The sequence below is a fragment of the Gigantopelta aegis genome, chromosome 3 (genome assembly GCF_016097555.1).
Source record: "Gigantopelta aegis isolate Gae_Host chromosome 3, Gae_host_genome, whole genome shotgun sequence".
NCBI lineage: Eukaryota > Metazoa > Mollusca > Gastropoda > Neomphalida > Peltospiridae > Gigantopelta > Gigantopelta aegis.
In genome coordinates this window covers 39,903,285-39,928,530 of record NC_054701.1, presented here as the reverse complement: position 1 = coordinate 39,928,530, position 25,246 = coordinate 39,903,285, and the positions used below count along the sequence as shown (strand labels likewise).

Below are 25,246 nucleotides of genomic sequence, written 5' to 3'. Positions count from 1 at the left end.
GGAGATGGTTGACGATCACCACTTGGCGGTGAGGAAAGCCATCTTGGATTACTGTTGATGGTGTTGGTATTGATGTTGTTAATAGAACTGTAATGATGTTATTTTTAATATTACACACTGTAGGAGATGGTTGACGATGACCACTTGGCGGTGAGGAAAGCCATCTTGGATTACTGTTGATGGTGTTGGTATTGATGTTGTTAATAGAACTGTAATGATGTTATTTTTAATATTACACACTGTAGGAGATGGTTGACGATCACCACTTGGCGGTGAGGAAAGCCATCTTGGATTACTGTTGATGGTGTTGGTATTGATGTTGTTAATAGAACTGTAATGATGTTATTTTTAATATTACACACTGTAGGAGATGGTTGACGATCACCACTTGGCGGTGAGAAAAGTCATCTTGGATTACTGTTGATGGTATTGGTATTGATGTTGTTAATAGAACTGTAATGATGTTATTTTTAATATTACACACTGTAGGAGATGGTTGACGATCACCACTTGGCGGTGAGGAAAGCCATCTTGGATTACTGTTGATGGTGTTGGTATTGATGTTGTTAATAGAACTGTAATGATGTTATTTTTAATATTACACACTGTAGGAGATGGTTGACGATCACCACTTGGCGGTGAGGAAAGCCATCTTGGATTACTGTTGATGGTGTTGGTATTGATGTTGTTAATAGAACTGTAATGATGTTATTTTTAATATTACACACTGTAGGAGATGGTTGACGATCACCACTTGGCGGTGAGGAAAGCCATCTTGATTACTGTTGATGGTGTTGGTACTGATGTTGTTAATAGAACTGTAATGATGTTATTTTTAATATTACACACTGTAGGAGATGGTTGACGATCACCACTTGCGGTGAGGAAAGCCATCTTGGATTACTGTTGATGGTGTTGGTACTGATGTTGTTAATAGAACTGTAATGATGTTATTTTTAATATTACACACTGTAGGAGATGGTTGACGATCACCACTTGGCGGTGAGGAAAGCCATCTTGGATTACTGTTGATGGTGTTGGTACTGATGTTGTTAATAGAACTGTAATGATGTTATTTTTAATATTACACACTGTAGGAGATGGTTGACGATCACCACTTGGCGGTGAGGAAAGCCATCTTGGATTACTGTTGATGGTGTTGGTATTGATGTTGTTAATAGAACTGTAATGATGTTATTTTTAATATTACACACTGTAGGAGATGGTTGACGATCACCACTTGGCGGGAAGAAAAGCCATCTTGGATTACTGTTGATGGTGTTGGTATTGATGTTGTTAATAGAACTGTAATGATGTTATTTTTAATATTACACACTGTAGGAGATGGTTGACGATCACCACTTGGCGGTGAGGAAAGCCATCTTGGATTACTGTTGATGGTGTTGGTACTGATGTTGTTAATAGAACTGTAATGATGTTATTTTTAATATTACACACTGTAGGAGATGGTTGACGATCACCACTTGGCGGTGAGGAAAGCCATCTTGGATTACTGTTGATGGTGTTGGTACTGATGTTGTTAATAGAACTGTAATGATGTTATTTTTAATATTACACACTGTAGGAGATGGTTGACGATCACCACTTGGCGGTGAGGAAAGCCATCTTGGATTACATCTTACTAGATCCACAGGAGCAGGCGAGGGTCGGTCTGGTTATACCCAAGAAGGTAAAGTTGGCCACACAAGCGAGATAAAAACTTAATCTACATAAATATTTGACAGTAGATGAGCTTAAGAATGTAATGCAATTTTTTTTATCAACTGGTTGGTAATGCTGTGTGTATACAAGTGAAATATAAACTTAATGTACATTTACAGTAGATGATCTTAAGAATTGATTGCAAATTTTTTCTTTAACTGATTTGTGATTCCATTTCAAAAAACAAAATATAACGCAGATTTCCTTCAGATGTGGCCAAGAGTCACTTTAATTGATATTGTGTATTGTTAATTAGGCCACAGATGCATGCCATTATCTTTAATTTATGTAGGATGGTATTTGAGATAAGTAAGCGACTATGTCTACTGTGGAGTATACATGTATAGTAATTAACTGTAAGCAAAACAGATGTCGTTGACCAATTTGGTTGGGGTGTGTACAATTAATGGTAGGCAAGAAAAGCAGGCAAAGCACTATCTCCCCGAAACCTTGCCACCTGCCTCCATCTAATAAACACATATTTCATGTCATGACTGGTCATTCACGTTGTCTGCATGGTATCAATATCAAAAATATAGAAAATGGATTACGGGTCAAATTAAACTATAATTATAATACACTATAATATATCAAATATCTTATTATATTTGAAGAAAACATTGATTTTGATAATTAATAACAGAAAACATGATTCTCAGTAACTAAGACATATATTAAGATAGAACCTTTTATTGTGATTAATTTCATTTGAGAGCTATTCCAAAAATTATTTCATAGGAAAGATGGAGGGATGTTGGAGGTTTTTATTTTAAGTCCACTCGTAGCTTAAATAGCCTTGTTCCTGAGTTAAATTATACAGATGCAAATGCATATCTTTATGTACCCTTTCTAAGATATATATTTTTTAATGTTGTATTGCAGCAATCTAGTCTCGCTGGAAGAGATGGCTACCCATGGCACAAGACAGTGAACCGAATTAAAGTGTTTCTCAGAAAGGAACTCTTCATCACCCATCCAACGATGAGTCAGATCCTCTACCAGTTTGATGTCAAGTGAGTTTGGCTAATGAGAAATACAGTCAGACTAGCTAACGAGCTATCAGGAATTGTGAAATCGTCTGTCCCAAATGAATGAATGTTGTAAACTTGAACCTTTGGGAAGGATTTTACAACATTAATGAGGAACAGATAATTTATAACTCCTCATAGCAAGTTGGTTATTCTCTGTATTACCCATAGTCACTTTTAACTGATTTTAATGTAAACATTACTCTGCTGTCTGCAACAAAGCCATTATGTCATATAATCTTACGCACATTACATGACGTTATGTAAGTGACATCATGGCATAACAGTGTTCTTTTAACCTTCAGACTACTGGATTAATTTTTGACAAAAGCTACATTGACGGGGTGCAAAATGCTGGAAATATGAATTGGTGAATGTACTGTTTACAGTGTAGAGGGTCAACTTGGGTGACGCCGCGCGAGATCTCTCGCTTGCAGTAGTCAGAAGGTTAACAGCCAAATGTTTACAATACAAAATAATATGACTGTGGTACGTTGCATTACAAAATAATAATTTTTCTATACTACTAAAGCCACTGCTTATGAAAATATACCATTTGATGTCTATGAAACAAATGAGCCAGTTTTGTTCTGTAAATCTTTGTAGATCAATTAACATATGTGTTATCTGACTCATGAATGGAAATATTATATGAATGAAAGTGAAGTTCCGGCCATGACAAAGTAAACATCGTGATATTTAAGTCAGCCAATCAGTGGCTGTAGAAGCAATCTGCACACATGTACAGAGATCAAAAACAAATATTACCCTGTATATTTGAGCCCATATGGGTAATAATTCTTTATTTCAACACTTATCTCTATCTCAACTTCTTTAATCTCAAGAGCTCAAGATATCTTGAGTTGAAGATACTGTTCAGTGACATAACTTTCACAAACAACTATTATTATATTTATCTCAAACCACATCTCCTTCATCTTGGTTGAATATCAAAATAATGAACTTTGACCTAGTTGTTATCAAGAAAATTAAAGATTATATGAGTGGGTTTTTATATATTTAATTAAAAATATTCAACATTTGTTGCGCCAGATATTATTTACGTTAATTCAAGATTTAATCTGTTATTTTCAAAATCACAAATGAATTGAAGATGTATTTGGGGAATTAATTTGCCCCAAAGAAAATTTTGTAACAAAAGTCATCTATTTTTATCTTGCCTTGATGAAGTGGAAAGGTGGGGGTTACATTTCTGGGGACACCTGTGGTTGATCAACTCATTGTATTGTATTATTGTATCTTATAACAATTATTTCATTTATTCTCATTTAATTTTTTATCATAGATTATTCTTGTATTCTACATTGTCAGTCTTCCACAGATAACAATACTCAATAAAAATCAATCCTTTTTAAGGTAGCAGTTAATACCATAGAACTCTGGTACTTTTTTTTTTTCATTTTGTTAAAGTTTATTTTTTTTTTTTAAATTTATGCACTGGGGTCAGCATTTTTTTTAATCACATATGCTATAAAATACATTTACATAATTTTGCTAATCATTAACAAATAAAATCTGCCAAATTGCTAACACTATTTTTTAGCTCACTAAAATTAATGAAATATTTAAATAATTGTTTGATAATATAACATTTTTGACTTTTTTTGCATTTTAAAATAAAGAAATAAATTGTTTAATGAAAAAGTTAATATATTGTACACATTTGAGTTGGTGCCAATATTTTAATATTTCTTTTCACAGATTTAGTTTGTTTAGGCTAATTGATATCCAAGGATTGAGACAAATGATGCCAGTTACCATGGAAACATTTTATGAACGTGTCCTGAAATCAAGCACATTTGGTGCCGACATACTTGAGAAAGAATGGCTCAATGAATGCTGTGCAATTGTTGACAGAATGAGAGATGAAATTGAAGAAATGATGCCAAAGGATACTGTAAGCCAAACATTTTTTTACTTCAAATTCAAATACTCTAGAGAAATTATATTTAATTATTATGTAGGCCTAGATCAAGGTGTCAGGAATCTGGAACTGTAACAGTGCTCACACTGGAATGAATTTTGCTTTAGCAAATTTTCATATATGTAGAGTAATTTCTTTAAAAATTAGTAAGATCACCTTAAGTGTATATTTACAGTATGCACCTAAAAGTGATCTTAGTGCTAAGATACCGGCCTCGGTGGTGTCTTGGTTAAGCCATCGGACATAAGGCTGGTAGGTACAGGGTTCACAGCCCGGTACCGGCTCCCACCCAGAGCGACTTTTAACGACCCAGTGAGTAGGTGTAATACCACTACACCCTCTTCTCTCTCACTAACGACTAACCCACTAACAACTAACCCACTGGACAGACAGCCCAGATAGCTGAAGTGTGTGCCCAGAACATCGTGCTTGAACCTTAATTGGATATAAACACGCAAATAAGGTCAAATGCAAGTGCTGAGATGGCTTCATGAAACAGCACCCAGGTCTGTTTTCTGACACCATCAGAGACATTGTGTCTGTTCCATGAAGTGATCTTAAGTCAAAGATCACCTTAAGTGTATATCTACCTACAGGGCTGCCAACCATTACGATTTATGCGGAATCATTACGATTTTCCATCTCTTATTACGCCATTACGCCTGTAATCTGAAAGATTACGGCAAATCCGCGTTTTCCTGGGGTTTTTTTTTTGTTTTTTGTAATAACCTACCACCCCTACGAATCACATAAATTGGACTCATCCAACTAGCCGCAAATGCGCACGGAAGTTTTTTTGCGTGCGCTACGCACTTCGGGATAGACGTAGCTTGTGAAACGACGCCATTTTGTAAAGATGTCGAAAAAACGCGAACGATCAGAGCCATATGAACTGTGCAAAGCTCAGAAAAAGCCAAAAGTAGTACAGAAGTATAAACAGGACTACAGCAATGAGTGGCCTGTTTTGAAGGCCAGTTCTGTTAGTAATACTAGTGCATTTTGCACTTTATGTCGTGTTGATTTTTCTGTTGCCCATGGCGGGAAAAATGATTGCCAAAGGCACATCAAAACGAAGAAACATAGGACATCGTTGAGGCCAGCGATAAAACAATTCATAAACAAATATCTGGATATTTTACACAGCAAAAGGGTTTATACAACGGGTCACAATTCACGCGAAAATTATTACTCTTTCCCGTTTTTAAATGTTGGCAGTTATGTACCTAATGCACTTAAGGTGATCTTAGTGCTAAGATGGTTTCATGGAATAGAGCCCAGGTCTGTATTCGGACATCATCAGAGACGTTGTGTCTGTTCCATGAAGTGATCTTAAGTCAAAGATCACCTTAAGTGTATATCTACCTAATGCACTTAAGGTGATCTTAGTGCTAAGATGGTTTCATGGAATAGAGCCCAGGTCTGTATTCGGACATCATCAGAGACATTGTGTCTGTTCCATGAAGTGATCTTAAAGGGACACACCCTAGTTACAGTTATTTGTTAACCATTACGGCGTTGTTTTTCGCTATTAAACCCCATTTTTCACAAATAAAATTGCACTTTACTTACATTTTATTATTTAGAATACACATTTCCATTCACCTGAAGTGCTTTTTGGTAATCCTAATGTTTGTAAAACCACGAAATGTATTTTTTGCATTTTTTCACAAGACGTGCTATCGAGAAAAAACTGTTAAGCAAGCGAGGTCCAATCTATTTTTAGAGGGAATCTTCCTGTGTAACATCACAGATGTTGGTATACCATGTGACCGTTATTAGAGGCACTGATTTTCCGTGATCCAGAGTTCGACAAATCCGCTAGCCTGACGCCCGTGGCTAGTGGTTTTTAAGTTCGGGCTAGTGAGAAACGCAAAACCACTAGCCCGCAGGGCTAGTGGTTTCCCCCTCCTCTCGTCGCTCGATCGTGTTTTTTTTTTCTTTTTTTTCTCTCGGCTGAAATTTAAATCTGATTGTGACGTTTGTCATCGAATAATATCAACAACGCAATCAGTATATAATAATAATGCACTTGAGCTAGGTCTGCAAACTGCAGTAACATGCTATCTCTACATCGTCACAGTTATAGCATGCATTGTTTACTTTTCCCTTTCAAGTTTCTGGTACAGGAAATAAGTCTAATGATATGCGTGTTTTGATTGGTTGGACACGTCACGCGGTAGTTAATCTCGCACATATGTTTTAGGCTAAGAACTTGGAAATCGCCAATCGCGACGGCAGGTTAATCTCAATCAAGTAAACCCCAGTCATGCTTTGAATTTCAGTGTTTGTTTTTTATTTACCTATTTTCTAATTTAACACTTCGCTTACATATGGTTATCGGCAACCAGAAAAACTATTTTCTTTAATGGTAACTGCACATGCAACGACTCGGCTTGGCCTATTACGTGTAATGGTTTGGATAATGTGTCACAGCTGCCGATAGGCTACAAGATAATACCTTTTTTGTTCATCAATTAACAACGGATTAGATGTCGCCGCTATATTCTTTTGATACAGATCTGACATGGGATGATGCCCTGTATTTGAGCAATTGGCATCAGCGTTCCTGGCGACCTAAATAGTAGGCCCTAAATGTTAATGTATATAACCCACTACCAAATACACTGAACCATCTATTACCATGTGTCATACTGTCGTACCCTCATTTAAATTTAATTATTTTGATAGTGGGTTTAAATACCAATCATGAGCTCAATTATGTTCCCCGGGGGAGAGGGCAAAAGTGAAAACGGGACAATGACGATGGTTCACACTTGACAAAAGACCAAACGTACAACACGACAAAACTGAAAGTTACAACATAATTTAAGTGTTTGTTTTATTTTACTGTTATAGTCGTAAATGTGTAATCTTACAAAAATTTGATAAAAATCCAGTTATAATTGATCAAAAATTTGGGCTAGTGCTTTATCTTGGTGGGCTAGTGGTTTTCACAAACCCACTAGCCCTGTGGCTAGTGACTTTTCAAAATATTTGTCATACTCTGCGTGATCGCGGAATCGAGGACGGAATCGCGGAAATACCTATCTGAAACGGAATTCCCGATTTTTTTCCAAAACATTATTTAACTTTAAATAGCGCATTTGATTAATTAAAATTTATTTTTCGAACTAGAAACTATAGACACTGACATCTGCCTGTGCTACGCTACGACACTAGTACCTTTGTATGTTACGCCAAATGTTTAATGTAGAGTATCTAGACGTTTTACCAGTCGTGTTTTCTTCGCTTATTCCCGGCGATTTAACGGGAAAAACCGAACATTGTGAGCTAAAATTGTCCGATATTTACTCAAGTGAAAGATATATTATGTTATGTTTGCTTATTAATTTTTAACATTTGCGGCATTGCCATATTTCTGATCTCACAAAGGAATGCAGTAGTATGCCAGGCTTTGTTCAAAATAAATTATATAAGGGAAGTGGTTTATAGTGTGATCGTTTGTAATTATTTTCTCGATAATATCGTAAAGAAAACCGAAAATGTCCGAAGTCTGTGTGAAACAAAAACAGAATTTGTTTAATACTGAAACGGAAAAAAACAGATTTTGTAACATTATGAAACGGAAAAGGGAAAAATCTGAAACGAAAAATCAGTGCCTCTACGTTATCATTTTGGTTCGGTTTGTTTTCTCGTGCACGGTTCGCGCAATCAACATCCGATTTGTTGTTGTTCTTTGTGAGATTTTTCTTCACAGTTCATGAACATTTTCAGTAACAATAAAGTTCAGACAATACAAAACGTTACAAACCCTTAAAACAAATAATTTTGCTAAGTCTTACGATATCTGGAGAGGGGATACAACCAGGACAGAACAGTTGGAACCTCTCCTGGAGAGGTGAAAAGAACGCACCCCAAGTCTGTGCGCACTCTGTGAAATATGTCGTGACGTAGGCATTGTTGTGCTTCGAGCGACGTCTACCGGTGACATCAGAATACTAACTTTCAAAATTATTTCAAGCAATTGGGACATGGGGATTCCCATGGTATTTATCGATATAAAACCTGCTTTTTCACTCCATTTGATAAAAACATGATCTAAGTGTGTTACAGGTTTGTAGATTAACCAAATTATAATTTATTTTCACTGGATGGAACTAGGGTGTGCGGCTTTAAGTCAAAGATCACCTTAAGTGTATATCTACCTAATGCACTTAAGGTGATCTTAATGCTAAGATGGTTTCATGGAATAGAGCCCAGGTCTGTATTCGGACATCATCAGAGACCTTCATGGTGTCATTTCCATGACGCAATCTTAAGTCTGACATCACCTTAAGTGTATATCTACCTTCTGCACTTAAGGTGATCTTAGTGTTAAGATGTCTTCATGGAAGGGGGCCCAGGTCTCCCTACATCTTTATATTAATTTTGCTTTTTGTTGCAGACATTGCGGTTAAACCAGATGGACCACTTCTTTGGTTCTATAGGATCCCTGATGTCAAATCTGCTGCGATCGTGTGTTGTAAACTCCATCAATGACTTGGTGGATTTGATTGAGGAATATTTCGAAGGAAACACCTATGAGGGAGCATATGACCTTATGTCAGGCTTGGGTTTGCCAAAATTAATACACCCAATAACCTTCTATTTGGTGAGTTAAACAGCAGAGAACATTCAATATAGCCAATTTCAAAAAGAAACATTGTAATCTATTTGACTCACAAAAGTCACCAAGACCAGGATATAGCTTAGTGGTAGAGTTCTTGCCTGAGGTGCAAAAGGTCATAGGATCGATCCTCATCAATGGACTTATGCGATTATTATATCGAAGACCATCATCGTCAGCATTACCATCATCATGATGGTTATAATCATCATATTTATAATCACTGACATCATTGTTGTAATTATCACTATAATAATTATTAATCCCCTATCGGTCCGACTGGAGGGGACTATAGGTTTCTCATCTCCATGCTGCCTGTCCATCCATCTGTCCCACATATAGTTTTCCGGATGGGTTTTTTATCACAATGCCTCAAGATACTGAGCTGAAATTTTGTGTATAGCTTTATCATGTACTGCTACAGATCGTTTTACTTTCATGATAATTAATTTTACCCATTTTTCACAGAGTTATGGCCCTTGAACCTAGGATTTATGAACATTTGTTGGGCCTGGTATAGAGGCAGACCTGTCAACCCTCCCGGCTTCCGCGGGAGACTCCCGGTATTTGATCAAGTCTCCCTGCGGGAAAAACGTTTCTCCCGGAAAATCGTTATTTTCTAAGCATAAAAAAAATTCAAGCTACCGTGGCTGTGTATTGACCGTGGCTGTGTATTGACATTCAGTGTTGCCATATATAAAACTATCCAATTTAGTCATAATAAAACCTCTGACTCATAAAATGTCTTCCCACTGGATTACATAACGCAAAGTCCTATGGCTGGAAGTGCTAGAGTAGACGGCGAACGCATGCATCAATACACACAATGTCAAAATCACATGTCAAAGGAAGACGACAGAAAGACCAATTAGCTGTATAAACATACTTGTATCAATTAGATTTGTTAGTAACAAGAGTATACTTCAAGGGATTATTTTCCTACGATTAATAAATCTTATGTTTGACATAACGTTACTCACGGAAATAGGTAAAATTCCGGTATATTTCACACGATGTCAGTAATGAGCTTTTACGTATGATTAGTAGAAATGATTAGTGGAAATACAATGTTTATTGCATGGTTATGGTGATTTTAAATAAGTACCACACCACTGTACATTGTTGTAGTAAAAACTGAATATTAATTTATAAGATTTAGGCCTATATAAATTTATCTTGGGTCTACTTTTCACGAGACACAAATAATGATGTTGCAACCTGTAAACAGTGTAAGTGTAATACTGTAAATGTACTAATTAATGTTTAAATTTGTTAGTTTTAAGATTTTTGGATAAAAGAGTTATTTTTAAAAATATGTATTAAATTATAATAATATTTAAAATAATGAAAACAAAATTTAATATATACTACTCAAAAGAATTTAAGGGTCAGACGATATTTTCGACATTATTTTCTGAATGTCAATTATATTAGCTAGACCATAATGTCACGCATGGTATTGTTCCATTTTGACGAAAGTGGGTCTAAGCAACCCATAAATGAATTAAAATCCACTGTCATTGACACTCGACTAGTTCTAATGGCGAAAACATGCTTACATTTGCACGTAAATTAGGGCGAAAGCGAAAGGTCTGCTAAGTGCCCATAACTTGCTTTTTCACAAAGCGCTTCATTTGCACACTTTGCATGTGTATTCCATGTTCCCAATTCTGAATTTCCGTATAATTGGAGCTTGCGTTCGTGTACGGTGCACACTCCAAATTCGACAATGGTACGACGTCAACTGACTATCGAAGATCGAGGAAGGGCTATTGCTTGGCTTCAGGATGGCAATACGCAAAGAAATGTTGCTCTGAGACTTGGTGTCAGTCAGAGTGTCGTTGGCCGACTGTGGCAACGGTACCAAGCAAAGAATTCTGTTCGAAATCGTCCACGTTCGGGAAGACCCCGAAGCACTACAAATAGAGAGGACCGCTACATCACCAATATGGCTCTACGTCAACGCACAACCACTGCACGCCGATTACGTGACAATCTGCGGACTGCGACTGGAACTCGAGTGTCTGATCAAACCATACGCAATCGTCTGAGAGCCAATAATCTACGCTGCCATCGCCAGGCTATTCGACCACCATTCCTACCACGTCACAGAACGGCCAGACGTCACTGGTGCACACTTCATCTGCGATGGCAACGTGTTCAGTGGGGTCGAGTGATGTTCACTGATGAGTCCAGGTTTAGTCTCCAGTTCAACGACGGTCGGGTTCGTGTCTACAGACGTCCTGGGGAGTGCTTCGCTGATGTTAACGTTAGACAACGTCACCGGTTCGGTGATGGCAGCATCATGGTGTGGGGCGGCATCTCTATCCACCACAGGACCCCCCTCTATGTGGTGGATGGCAATCTGAATGGAATCCGCTATCTGAATGAGATTATCCGGCCGTTGGTTCTCCCAGGCCTTCAGCAGATTGGCGGCGGGGCAGTTCTGCAGGATGACAATGCCAGACCCCACCGCGCCAGGGTGGTAACGGACTGTCTCAGACGACAAGGTATCGCCAGGATGGATTGGCCAGCATATTCGCCTGACTTGACCCCAATAGAGAACGCCATGGGATGAATTAGGCAGGAGAGTTCGGGATAACCATGCCCCTCCGGCCAACCTTCATGATCTGGGTCAACTTCTTATGGCAGAGTGGCAGGCCATTCCCCAAGAGTTCTTCAGACGTCTGATCAACAGCATGAGGCAACGATGTGTCGAGTGTATTCGCGCCAGGGGTGGATTCACTAACTATTAAACGAATGTTCTAATGTGTAAAATCCATGTTTGACAACCTTCAACTTTGACAGCATGTCATGTGACTTTCTTGTATACAGTGACGTTTATTTGTGGGTTTTTGTAAATATGGAACAATAAATTAAATTTTTGGTGTAGTTTACATCATCAATCTAATACACCCTGAAACTTATTTGGTTATAAATTTTTGACCCTTAAATTCTTTTGAGTAGTATATATATAATTTTTTTTTTTTTTTTTTTTTTTTTAATGCCAATAACAGGTTGATAAGTATACATGACATTATGTAGTGTTCATATAACTTATTGTACTACTTTTTAAAAAGTTGTGTTAAATCATGTGCAGTTAAAAAATCTCCTGTTTTTTGACAAAATCTCCTGCTTTTTCAACACACACCTCCTGCTTTCTCTTGACTAAAGGTTGACAGGTCTGTATAGAGGACATGTACGGTATTGCTTTAGCAGTACTCTCACAATATGCTTGTTTTCATCATGATCATCATAATCATTATCAGTGTTATCATAAATATCCGACGTCATAAACTAGTTATTATTTTTATCCTGCAGACCATAAAAATTAAGTGGAAAAGCTATTATTTCTGTTATTTCTGCCACATTGTATGATGACCTAGAGGTCAAATGAACAATTTTGTAATGTAGCTATGCATGTGACATAAGAGTGACGTCAAAAGACATAATCTGCTTGTATACGTTTATGACTTTGCTTTAATCAGTCATCATAATCTGTCAACAGAAACAGTGGTTGTAGGATAAACATATTTATAATTATACAGGGTTAGTAGCAGTCTTTAACTTTCTTGAAAGTCTTTGGATTTGAAAAAGTGAATTTTAGGTCTTTTAAAGTCTTTGAATTGTAATAAAAGTCTTTAAAAGTCTTTAAATTCTCATAAATCATAGCCAAAGCAATGATGATATCTTTTACAGCTGCATGCATTTGATATTTTCCAGTTACAAAGTTTAATCTGTCATGATGCATGTAAAAAAGCTCTCTTTTGTTTTTGCCATGGACAGACAGCAACGTAAATGCACTGATTTGGTATTTTTATCGCATTCTATTGTCTTTGACCGCTGCGTAAAAGTCTTTGAAAGTCTTTGAATTTGTTTGGTCTTTAAGGCTATGAACCCTTTTATTTTCATCATCAACATCACCATCATGATTCAGTAAATGTATACTTTCACCACTGTCTTTTTTTTTTCTTTTCTTTTTTCACAGAGAGAAAACACGGACAAGGGTTTTCTGGACTTCAGTCCTGCCTTTAAGGATGTCTGTGACTTCTTCTACCTCAGCATTGACACTATCATCCTCAGTGTGCAGGGTTTGGTTCGTGTGGAGCAGCTGCTGTTTCAGAACGTCGTCGATCTGCCAAAAACTTACATCACATCGGTGAAGATTGAAGAGGAGATGGTGGTCAATGCAAAGAAAAGAATAGAGACTGTTGTCATGGCAAACAGTCATGGCCCAATCAGGTTGGCTTTGATTTTAGCTGCAAAATAATTGTTTTAAAAAAAATTAATTTCATAGTTAAAAATAAATATGACCCAATCAGATTGAGATTTTTTTTTTTTTTTTTGTAGAATCACTTGGAAACAATCCTATATATAGATATTTATTGTTTAAAAACAAAACTGTATTATATTTACAGTCATGGCATAATTAAGTTTTTTTGTGTTTTTTTCAGCTGAAATTTCTCTAAACTGAACATACATAGGACCAAGTAAAAAATAAATGGTTTCAAGGAGTATCTTCTTTAGAGAGGTTCTGTTATATTTAAACCATGTAAAATGTCTGGTTTTAAGAGAATTCCACTTTACAAAATTATTTCACAAAATAAACTGGGAATTTCTTTTTGTTAAACACCAGCCTCGGTGGCGTTGTGGCAGGCCATCGGTCTACAGGTTGGTAGGTACTGGGTTCGGATCCCAGTTGAGGCATGGGATTTTTAATCCAGATACCGACCCCAAACCCTGAGTGAGTGCTCCGCAAGGCTCAATGGGTAGGTGTAAACCACTTGCACCGACCAGTGGTCCATAACTGGTTCAACAAAGGCCATGGTTTGTGCTATCCTGCCTGTTGGAAGCGCAAATAAAAGATCCCTTGCTGCCAATTGGAAGAGTAGCCCATGTAGTGGCGACAGCGGGTTTCCTCTCAAAATCTGTGTGGTCCTTAACCATATGCCTGAGGCCATATAACCGTAAATAAAATGTGTTGAGTGCGTCGTTAAATAAAACACTTCTTTCTTTTTTCTTTATTTTTGTTAACTTTATATGGCCTGCCCTTCGGTGTTCTCTTCTTTCTTTTGCCCACAAACTTGAATAACTCTTTATAATTGAAATTATTTCTTTTTTCAGGTACAAAACAGTGTATGATCGATACAAATACCTTCTCTCAAGAGATGCTGAGGCCACAATCCAGAAGTTCATCAGTAAAGACCGGTCGCTCAGCGAGTACATGAGAGAGATAGAAAAACTCAAACTAGTGGCGTCTGAAGTCGGGTCACTGCCAGTGTTTGTTCCCATGCATCTGTTCTTGCTGGACTGCAACCAACTGAATCAGGTGAAGGTTTTTTTTTGTGTTTAAAAAAAAAAAAGATCAACTTTATTGCCCCCCAGAAATTTAGTAATGTCAAGGATGGAGCTCCGAGTAAGTACCTCACAATTATTGTAAAATTGTAAAAATACAGTGTCATGTATACATATATAAATACATAATTTTCATAATATACATGTGTACTCTCTCTCTGCCTCAGTATCTCTCTCTCTCTCTCTCTCTCTCTCTCTCTCTCTCTCTCTCTCTCTCTCTCTCTCTCTCTCTCTCTCTCTGTCTCTCTCCCCCCGACGCCATATAACTATAAATGAAATATGTTGAGTACGTCGTTAAATAAAACATTTTCCTTCCTTCATTTTCCTGTCTCTCCCCCTCTCTTTCTCTCTTGATTTCTTTCTCTCTCTTGCTCTCCTTCTTTCTTGCCCTCCCCCCCTCTCTCTCTCTCTCTCTCTCTCTCTCTCTCTCTCTCTCTCTCTCTCTCTCTCTCTAGTGTCAAAAGATCCATATATGTTAGACATCAAATAGCTATATTTTAAAATGTGCTGAGGTGTCATTAAACAAACATTCTACATGTGTGCATGCAAGTACTACCTACCTGTAGCATTCTTGCAAGTACTTATGTTACAAATACTATTATAATTTTTAGTTTTGATATAGCATTTAACGATACATTTTGTGAGAAACTCCAATAAAAGATGTATTTGTTATATATCCTACTGGTAGTTTTGTTACACGGTAATGATCCCAAATGTTAAATTAATATTTTAAAATTATTCTGTTTCAGTGGCTGATTAACAAAGCACGTGCATTGATAAATATGCTCGTTCAGAACATTATTAACACAAGTATCAAGTTCAATCGTGAGATTTGCAAAGAGTATGACCAGATTGTGAAGAAAGCTGCACAACAGGCTGAGTCAACAGAAGAACTTGTTAAACAGACGGAGTACCTAGAAAATGTTAAAGTTGGCGAGCTTTATCAATTAACGGTAATATGGTTATTATCAGTAAAAAGGGCACTTCAATCGGGTGGTGGTGGTGGGTATAGGAATGTTGTGACTAACCTCTGAAATACACCAATATTTGTTACATGTGAGTATACCCAGATTGCATCAGTATGCTGGCCCAACACAAGAGCATCGGAAGCAATTAAAAGTTGGTACAGCCATGAAAGCAATGTATATGATGAGATGTATTCTATGCGAGCACCATATGGAGACAAAAAAAAATTCCTGGCCCAAAAAGTGGTACGGTCATGGCCGTACCGCGTCCGACGCCACTGCAACATGGAATATGGTCAGAATGATAGCATGCCATGAAGGATGTCCTAATAGTGTCATAATGCAGAATCAACACCAGTTATTACCAAATAATTAACAAATTTGGCCAAAATGATGGTGGTCCAACCATGAAGACACTGACTGGTCCACCTCTGGCATACTATCTGGGTTTTTACTTACAATTGTAAACTGATGTGTGAGTTCTGTATTGTGATTAGTTAATTACATTCTTTTTCCGGGATCAAATGAAAATAACACCCGGAAAGCTAATGACGTCATTAGCAATTGAAACAGGCAAAGTTGATAATTCAAGGGTCTACAGTTAGATTGTAGCCAGGTATTTTTTTCAAGAAATACCAAATATACAGTTGGTTCCATAGAAAAACAATTCAGTTTACAATGGACATAACCATATTGAGTTTTTAGATTTGTGGGTGTTATTGTCTATTTGATGCCTGCACATGTTGCATTTTTTACCTCAGGCTAACGCCTTCGGTCAAAAATGACATTTGTGGGATCAAATAGACGACACCTGCAAATCTAAAAACTCAATATGGTTATCTCTTAAAATGTTCATAATGATTCAGTTAGCAGATTTCATTTGAAAATGTAGAGCCAACTTAACAGTTTCTTGGCTGGACAAAAGGTGTAAGCTTATTTCTTGTATTCAGTGCTATTTGTTAATATTATTACAAATTATATTGATGAGATTGGTCTTCAGCATTTAGTGATTTTATTAATTAAATCAACTGAAAAATGAAAATATGAATTGCAAATACATAGCAAATATTTTTCAAATTACAGCAAAAGTGAAAAGAAAGCTAATTAATTTTTTGTAGGATAAGCTGGAGATAGCTGCTGGAAATTTGATGTTTCTGATGGACTATGCATATCTTCCCCGAGATGATATTGTCATCAACAACAACACCTTCACATGGCCGGACAGGATTATGCCCATCATCCAAAACACGTATGTTCTACTCATTACCGTTATCAGGGCTCGAAATGGCCTGTGGCCAGGTCGCCAAATGCGACCAATGTCCTTAAATATTAAAAAATTAATGGCATTAGTCGCCCAAATAATATTATGTGGGCGATCTTCTTTAGAGCTATAACCTATGAGCCACTATTAATATTTGTATTCCACATTAAAATCTTGCTTGTGGTTCTCTTAACATAATTTGCCAACATCCATTATTATTTTTTGGGCCACCATATTTTTTGGGAAGTTTTGAGCCCTGCGTTATTAACCTTTTCACAAGTGTACAAATAGTAGTACTCTTCTCTTTTTTTTTTTTCTTCTTTTTTTTCTTACCGCCTTCTCCCTAGTAAATATGTAAATAAAAATGTTGATTTTGGAAGAGATATTTTTAGGAATATTAAATAAAAATATATTTTACAATTGCTATTTCTTTAAGGTTCATCAGGGTATGAACAAAAATAAGAGAAAACAATCTAAAAACAGCCATGTATTTCACTTAAATATCAAGATGACCCTATAAGATATTTAACAGATAATTCCTAGTATAAATTTTTTTTAAACATACCTCATAATATTAACACAAACAAGTCCATATGTATTTTGAATTTATATTATCTTTTTTCTTTTTACTTCCTGAATAATAATACTGAATAATACAAAGTATAAATATTAAATGATGTTATCAGATGTGATATTATTTTTCATGCATAAATGAACAAAATCACATTTTTACAGCTAGACCATCTAGATACCTTTTAAATGGCAATGACTGTAACAAAAATTTAATTATAAAAGCATACACTGGTATCATCTCCATCCCCCCCACCCCAGCATATGATTTTTATATTTATTAATATGTGGATAACTATGAATGGTCCTTAACTTTTTCATACAAATTTTTTTTTTTTATATAAATGTTTACACATTTCCTTTTTGTAAAGAAATCATTTTAAATATTGTTTTTGTTCCATTAGTCAGTATGTTCTAATACAAATACTGATTCATATCATTCCGGAGCAACATATTTAATTGCATTTTTGCAACAGTATTTAAAGATATATGTATGTAAATGAAATGATCAAGGAGTGAACCAATGAGTGCATGATTAAACAAAAAAAAGAAAGAAAGAAATGTTTTATTTAACAACGCACTCAACACATTTTATTTACGGTTATATGGCGTCAGACATATGGTTAAGTACCACACAGATATTGAGAGAGGAAACCAGATGTTGCCACTTCATGGGCTACTCTTTTCTATTAGCAGCAAGGGATCTTTTATATGCAGACACAGACAGGGTAGTACATATGTGCGGTTGGTGTGGGATCAATCCCCGTCAATGGGCCCATTGGGCTATTTCTCGTTCCAGCCAGTGCACCACGACTGGTATACAAAAGGCCGTGGTATATGCTGTCCTGTCTGTGGGATGGTGCATATAAAAGATCCCTTGCTGCTAACTGAAAAGAGTAGCCCATGTAGTGGTGGCAGCGGGTTTCCTCTCTCCATGTCTGTGTGGTCCTTAACCATAAGTCCATAACCGTAAATAAAATGTGTTGAGTGCATTGTTAAATAAAACATCTCCTTCCTTCCTTCATTACAGAGAGGCGAAGCTGCAGAAGGAACATGACTACGCCATAATGAAACTGCGGGACTGGAAGAGGAAGTTCCAGGCGTCACTGGACGACATTGAGAAGAAGATTAGACTCTTCTACTCAAGGGACAGAATGGCAGAGGCAGAGAAGTACGTCACAGAGCTCGACGACATGGAGAAGAAACTTGCAGAGTTGAAGACAGAGGTAGCATTCTCTCTCCACAGATGTTGGGCTGTTCTTAAATACTTCATTCGTTCATTCATTCATTCATTTGTTTATTTATCCATCCATCCATCTGTGCATTCATCCATCCATCCATACAATCCATCCATTCATTCATTCATTCGTTTGTTCATCCATCCATCCATTCGTCTGTTCATTTGTCCATCCATCCATCTGTACAATTCATTCATTCATGCATTCATTCATCCATCCATCCAAGTATGGATGTATATATAAATGGATGTGGGTGGGGGATGATGGGTGGATGGATCAACAGACAGACAGATGGATAGATGGACAGATGGAATGATAGATGCACATGTTCATGAACTGATTTATATATAGCTGTATTCATGAATTGATGTCTGTCTGTATGGATGTATGTATAAATGGATGTGTTTGTGGGGGTGGGTGATGATGGATGGATTGTTACATGGATGGATACGCATGGACATGCATACATGAATTGATGTCTGTCTGTATGGATGTATGTATAAATGGATGTGTTTGTGGGGGTGGGTGATGATGGATGGATTGTTACATGGATGGATGCATGGACATGCATACATGAATTTATGTCTGTCTGTATGGATGTATGTATAAATGGATGTCTTTGTGGGGGTGGGTGATGATGGATGGATTGTTACATGGATGGATGCATGGACATGCATACATGAATTGATGTCTGTCTGTATGGATGTATGTATAAATGGATGTGTTTGTGGGGGTGGGTGATGATGGATGGATTGTTACATGGATGGATGCATGGACATGCATACATGAATTTATGTCTGTCTGTATGGATGTATGTATAAATGGATGTGTTTGTGGGGGTGGGTGATGATGGATGGATTGTTACATGGATGGATGCATGGACATGCATACATGAATTTATGTCTGTCTGTATGGATGTATGTATAAATGGATGTGTTTGTGGGGTGGGTGATGATGGATGGATTGTTACATGGATGGATGCATGGACATGCATACATGAATGATGTCTGTCTGTATGGATGTATGTATAAATGGATGTGTTTGTGGGGTGGGTGATGATGGATGGATTGTTACATGGATGGATGCATGGACATGCATACATGAATTGATGTCTGTCTGTATGGATGTATGTATAAATGGATGTGTTTGTGGGGGTGGGTGATGATGGATGGATTGTTACATGGATGGATGCATGGACATGCATACATGAATTTATGTCTGTCTGTATGGATGTATGTATAAATGGATGTGTTTGTGGGGGTGGGTGATGATGGATGGATTGTTACATGGATGGATGCATGGACATGCATACATGAATTGATGTCTGTCTGTATGGATGTATGTATAAATGGATGTGTTTGTGGGGGTGGGTGATGATGGATGGATTGTTACATGGATGGATGCATGGACATGGATGGATTGTTACATGGATGGATGCATGGACATGCATACATGAATTGATGTCTGTCTGTATGGATGTATGTATAAATGGATGTGTTTGTGGGGGTGGGTGATGATGGATGGATTGTTACATGGATGGATGCATGGACATGCATACATGAATTGATGTCTGTCTGTATGGATGTATGTATAAATGGATGTGTTTGTGGGGGTGGGTGATGATGGATGGATTGTTACATGGATGGATGCATGGACATGCATACATGAATTTATACAGTGAAACCCCTCTAAACCAGACACCCTTGGGACCAAGACAAATGTCTGGTTTAAGAGCGATCCGGTTTTGAGAGGTTAAGTTATGTCCTGGTTTTTAGAAAGAGACTGTAAGACGTCCGGTTTTGAAGGAATTTCGGTCTTGAGAGGTTTCACTGTATATAGATGTGTGTATGTATATGGATGTGTGTGAGGGCAGATGGATTGATGGATGTTTAGATTCTACAGCTTTATATCTTGTATTTCAGAAAGCGAATATCAACAAGGAAGAGGTTCTGCTTGGGTTTGAAAAAATCACCGAGTATGAGAAGTTGGTCAGACTTCAGTTCATGAAGGAACCCTTCGACAAGCTGTGGCACACGGCTGTCACATTTCACACGGAGCATGACAAGTGGATGAACGGACCCATACTGGCAGTCAACGCGGAGGATGTCGAAGAAGGGGTGTGTATGCTAAATGCAGTAATGGCTAAGACATTAGCGTAAATCAGATATAAAACAAATCTGTTGGACTTGATTTTAACATTACACCCCAAAACATTTTCACTCCTTGTTCTTGCATAATCCAAGAACCCGTGAATTCAAAGTGATTCCATTTCTTGCTCCAGCCAGTGCACCATGACTGGTACATCAAAGGCCGTGGTATGTGTTATCCTGTCTGTACGATGGTGCATATAAAAGATCCCTTGCTGCTAATCAAAAAGAGTAGCTCATGAAGTGGCGATGGCGGGTTTCCTCTCGCAATATCTGTGTGGTCCTTAACCATATGTCCGATGCCATATAACCGTAAATAAAATGTTTTGAGTGTCGTTAAATAAAATTCCTTCCTGCCTTCAAAGTGATTCCAAATTCATATATATGGATCATGCACTGTTCAACGGATAGCATGGAAACACAGACATGCCAGATAAATTATTTTGATAATTCTCAAATTTATGGATTCATGGAAAACGTACATATGGAAACGTAGCTTTAAAGTGTATAAAGGTTTTTCATAAATTAATTATCTTTCTTTTGTGTAATTAATTTCCACTATACATGATTTGGTTTTCAGTTGTAAAGGTTATTAATTTCCACTAAACATGATTTGGTTTTCTGTTGTAAAGGTGATTAATTTCCACTAAACATGATTTGGTATTCTATTGTAAAGGTGATTAATTTCCATTAAACATGATTTCGTTTTCTGTTGTAAAGGTGATTAATTTCCACTAAAAATTATTTCGTTTTCTGTTGTAAAGGTGATTAAATTCCACTATGCATGAATTGTTTTTCTGCTGTACAGGTTCAAACTCTGTGGCGAACAGCCTACAAGTTGACAAAGGCGTTCCACCACCCAGACATGAAGTCCCCACTGAAGGCTGCCACCACGATCAAGTCCAAGTTGGAGAAATTCAAGATAAACATGCCGCTGATCATCGCACTGTGCAATCCGGGCATCAAGGAGAGGCACTGGGATATGATGAACGAGAAGGTTAGTGCTGGAGTTTGTGTTAGAGGGGTCTGTAAATGGAGGATTCAGTACAAGACTTGGGGCAGGAGGTAACTCGGTGGTAAAGCGCTCGCTTGATGCGAGGTCAGTCTAGGATCGATCCCCGTCGGTAGGCCCCATGGGCTATTTCTTGTTCCAGCCAGTGCACCATGGTTGGTATATCAAAGGCTGTGGTATGTGCTATCCTGTTTGTGGGATGGTGCATATAAAAGATCCCTTGCTAATGGAAGACTATATGTCAAAAATACTCCATGTTTGATATCCAATAGCCTATGATTAATAATCAGTGTGCTCTAGTAGTGTTAAAAGAAACAAACCATACAAGACTTTGTGTGTTTTTAATATGGAAAATATCATCCGAGTCTGTGTTAATAAGTATTTGTCACGGCTCTGCTCAGACAAATACAGATTAATTAGAGTTTGATATTTTACATATTTAAAAACGTGTATCGAACTCTATTTATCCTATAATATTTTAATTTGATATTTAGTACATCTCATTTCTAAAGTCACCTCCATCAGTAATGATGTAATCGTGATTAGCACAGATGTAGTTTGTTTTCATGCACTTTGATATCACGTTACTCCCAGATATACAGGTCTTGTTGGCTTGTAAACAAATTACACATTGACAGCAAACTTTTTTTTTAACTGTTGTGAGATGTAAATTATGCAGTGCCAACCCTCAGGACAAAATGTTTTTGTAAGGGCTTCAGTAAATCTTGGCCCTCACAAAAAAAACACAACGTTTTAACCGATGGGTTGGAATTGCCTTATCTATACCTCACAACAGTGATAGATTCTATTATGTTTTTTCCACTGATATTTTGACAAATTTTACTGAATGTTATGTAATAAAATATTTTTAATGCTTTTAGGTTGGGTTCATAATGACTCCACAAGAGCAGACACCATTGAGTGAGGTTTTGCAGATGGGTCTGGAGAAGTATCTGGATGAACTGACGGCAATCAGTTCACAGGCCAGCAAAGAGTTTGCATTGGAAAAGGTACAGTGTTTAACAGCATTGATCCTAGTTGTTCCTATAGATGACTAACAACACGTTGTCAAATTGTTAATTATTGTTCTTTAATGCCGTTACACCCCGTCGGTGAACACATTCCAGCCAGTGCACCATGACTGGTATATCAAAGGCCATGGTATGTGCTGTCCTGCCTGTGGGATGGTGCATATAGAAGATCCCTTGCTAATAATGGAAAAATATAGTGGGTTTCCTCTCTAAGACTATATGTAAAATTTATCAAATTTTTGACATCCAATAGCTGATGACTTATAAATCAATGTGCTCTAGTGGTGTCGTTAAACAAAACAAAACAACTTTACTTTAATGCTGAACATGATTGACATTTTGTATGGTCAACGTATGCTCAAAACTCACTCTCATATTACAAATATTGTTTCCATTTCAAACATTTCACACACGAGGTCTCACTAAAATGATGTGTAACATTTCTCATGAGTTATCTTTCCCTAATTACCCAATGTCTTAAAGTTTGTAACTAAAACGCAGATCCCCCATCACTAAAATGCGGACCAGACCGCAACAATTCCATACATCAAGCAAATGACATTGTTTCTATGTCTGCATGTTTTTATTTTATTTTATTTTTTAGAAAATGTATTGTTTATATGTCTGCATATTTTTATGTTGCCCTTAATTTTTTATGGAATACAGCATACAAATAATAACTAGTTAATGACGTAGTATGTTGACTTTATCCTGTTCAGGCGGAATGGGACATTTCCTATTCTTACCTTCATGGGGTAAAGCTGACATTCTTCATCATTAACTCATTATTCTGTTTGTGTGCTATTCTTTATCAATAGTTACTGTTGTTTTTCAGGATAAAAATAATAACTAGTTAATGACTTTGGATATCGGCTTTATCCTGGTCAATCCAAAAGAGAAATTTCCCATTCTTACCTTCACAGGATAAAGCCAACAACCTATGTCATTAACTAGTTCATGTGCTATTCTTTATCAATCGTTACTGTTGTTTTTCAGGCCCTTGAGAAAATGAAGAGTGACTGGAAGTCAATGGACTTCAACTTTGTGCCTTATAAAGACTCTAAGATCAGCATCCTTTCTGCGTTTGATGAGATTCAAGTGTTACTTGATGACCACATCGTAAAGACGACCACCATGAAGGGCTCCCCATTCATTGGACCATTTGAAGAGGAGGTTAATGAATGGGATCATATGCTGGTAGGATTGTGGATCCAGATTTGCATCTGTGGGCAAGGGATTAGTGAAATGTGTAAATGGGGTTGGTGGGATGGGTAATCTGCAGATCTGTAAATGAAAAATATAAACAAGTGCCCATTTAGTTCAGAAATTCCCTGTCCAGGGATAAAAAAAATGGATTTTGACAAAAATTCTGGATTTTAGAGAAATTTGAAAACAGTGTGGGAGGGGTTAACAGTAAAGCATTAATATCAAGACCCTCCAAAAGTTTACAGATTTTTTTGTCCAAAGTAACTTTCATCCCTGACTTTTTATCTAAAATGGAGTCCTTTTCCCATATTCCTTTTGGCACTAACACCACCACCCCATATTTTAGACTAGGTATGGCCCTGATCTGATCGAGATCAGACCTTACTGTCTCTGTCTTTTGTTACTGTTAACTGCATGGTCTGACTTGAGCTAATTAATATTCATGTCCTGGCAACTTTTAACCGCACTGTAGAGAAATTTGTGAAAACATTTTATGGGAATGCACAAAGTATTCTGACATGAATATTGGCCGGTTTATGAGTTGAGCTACATGTAAGTCTCTCATGAATGCTTATTAGTTGACAAAATGTGATAATTTAAAAATATCCATCCAAAATCCATCCATCCATCTATCAATCCAAAATCCATCCATCCATCCATCCACACCCCACCCAAAACCCATCCATCCATAGAACCATCCATCCATCCACCCATCCATCCATCAATCCATCCATCCATCCATCTATCCATCCATCCATTCATTCATCATCCATCCATCCATCCATCCATCCATCCAATCCACCCATCCAATCCACCCATCCATCCATCGAATCCACCCATCCATCCATCCATCTACCTATCCATCCATCTACCTATCCATCCATCCACCTATCCATCCATGCACCTATCCATCCATCTACCTATCCATCCATCCATCCATTCATCCATCCATCCATCTACCTATCCATCCATCCACCTATCCATCCATCCACTTATCCATCCATCTACCTATCCATCCATCTACCTATCCATCCATGCACCTATCCATCCATCTACCTATCCATCCATCCATCCATTCATCCATCCATCCATCTACCTATCCATCCATCTACCTATCCATCCATCCATCCATTCATCCA

General features: G+C 37.3%; 1 protein-coding gene across 2 annotated transcripts in view; it reads left to right on the top strand.

Annotated features, from left to right (window-relative positions):
• The window catches only part of LOC121368032 (dynein heavy chain 3, axonemal-like), a 168,537-nt gene that overhangs the window by 23,633 nt on the left and 119,658 nt on the right, over positions 1–25,246 (top strand). For both annotated transcript variants that reach the window (XM_041492543.1, XM_041492542.1), the window contains exons 9-21: positions 1,586–1,690; positions 2,605–2,735; positions 4,473–4,668; positions 9,101–9,307; positions 13,311–13,564; positions 14,447–14,651; positions 15,427–15,630; positions 16,761–16,891; positions 18,504–18,699; positions 20,634–20,828; positions 21,667–21,855; positions 22,752–22,880; positions 23,898–24,098. In XM_041492543.1, the coding sequence (XP_041348477.1) occupies positions 1,586–1,690; positions 2,605–2,735; positions 4,473–4,668; positions 9,101–9,307; positions 13,311–13,564; positions 14,447–14,651; positions 15,427–15,630; positions 16,761–16,891; positions 18,504–18,699; positions 20,634–20,828; positions 21,667–21,855; positions 22,752–22,880; positions 23,898–24,098 (2,343 nt within the window). The remainder of the gene's footprint in view (positions 1–1,585; positions 1,691–2,604; positions 2,736–4,472; positions 4,669–9,100; positions 9,308–13,310; positions 13,565–14,446; positions 14,652–15,426; positions 15,631–16,760; positions 16,892–18,503; positions 18,700–20,633; positions 20,829–21,666; positions 21,856–22,751; positions 22,881–23,897; positions 24,099–25,246) is intronic.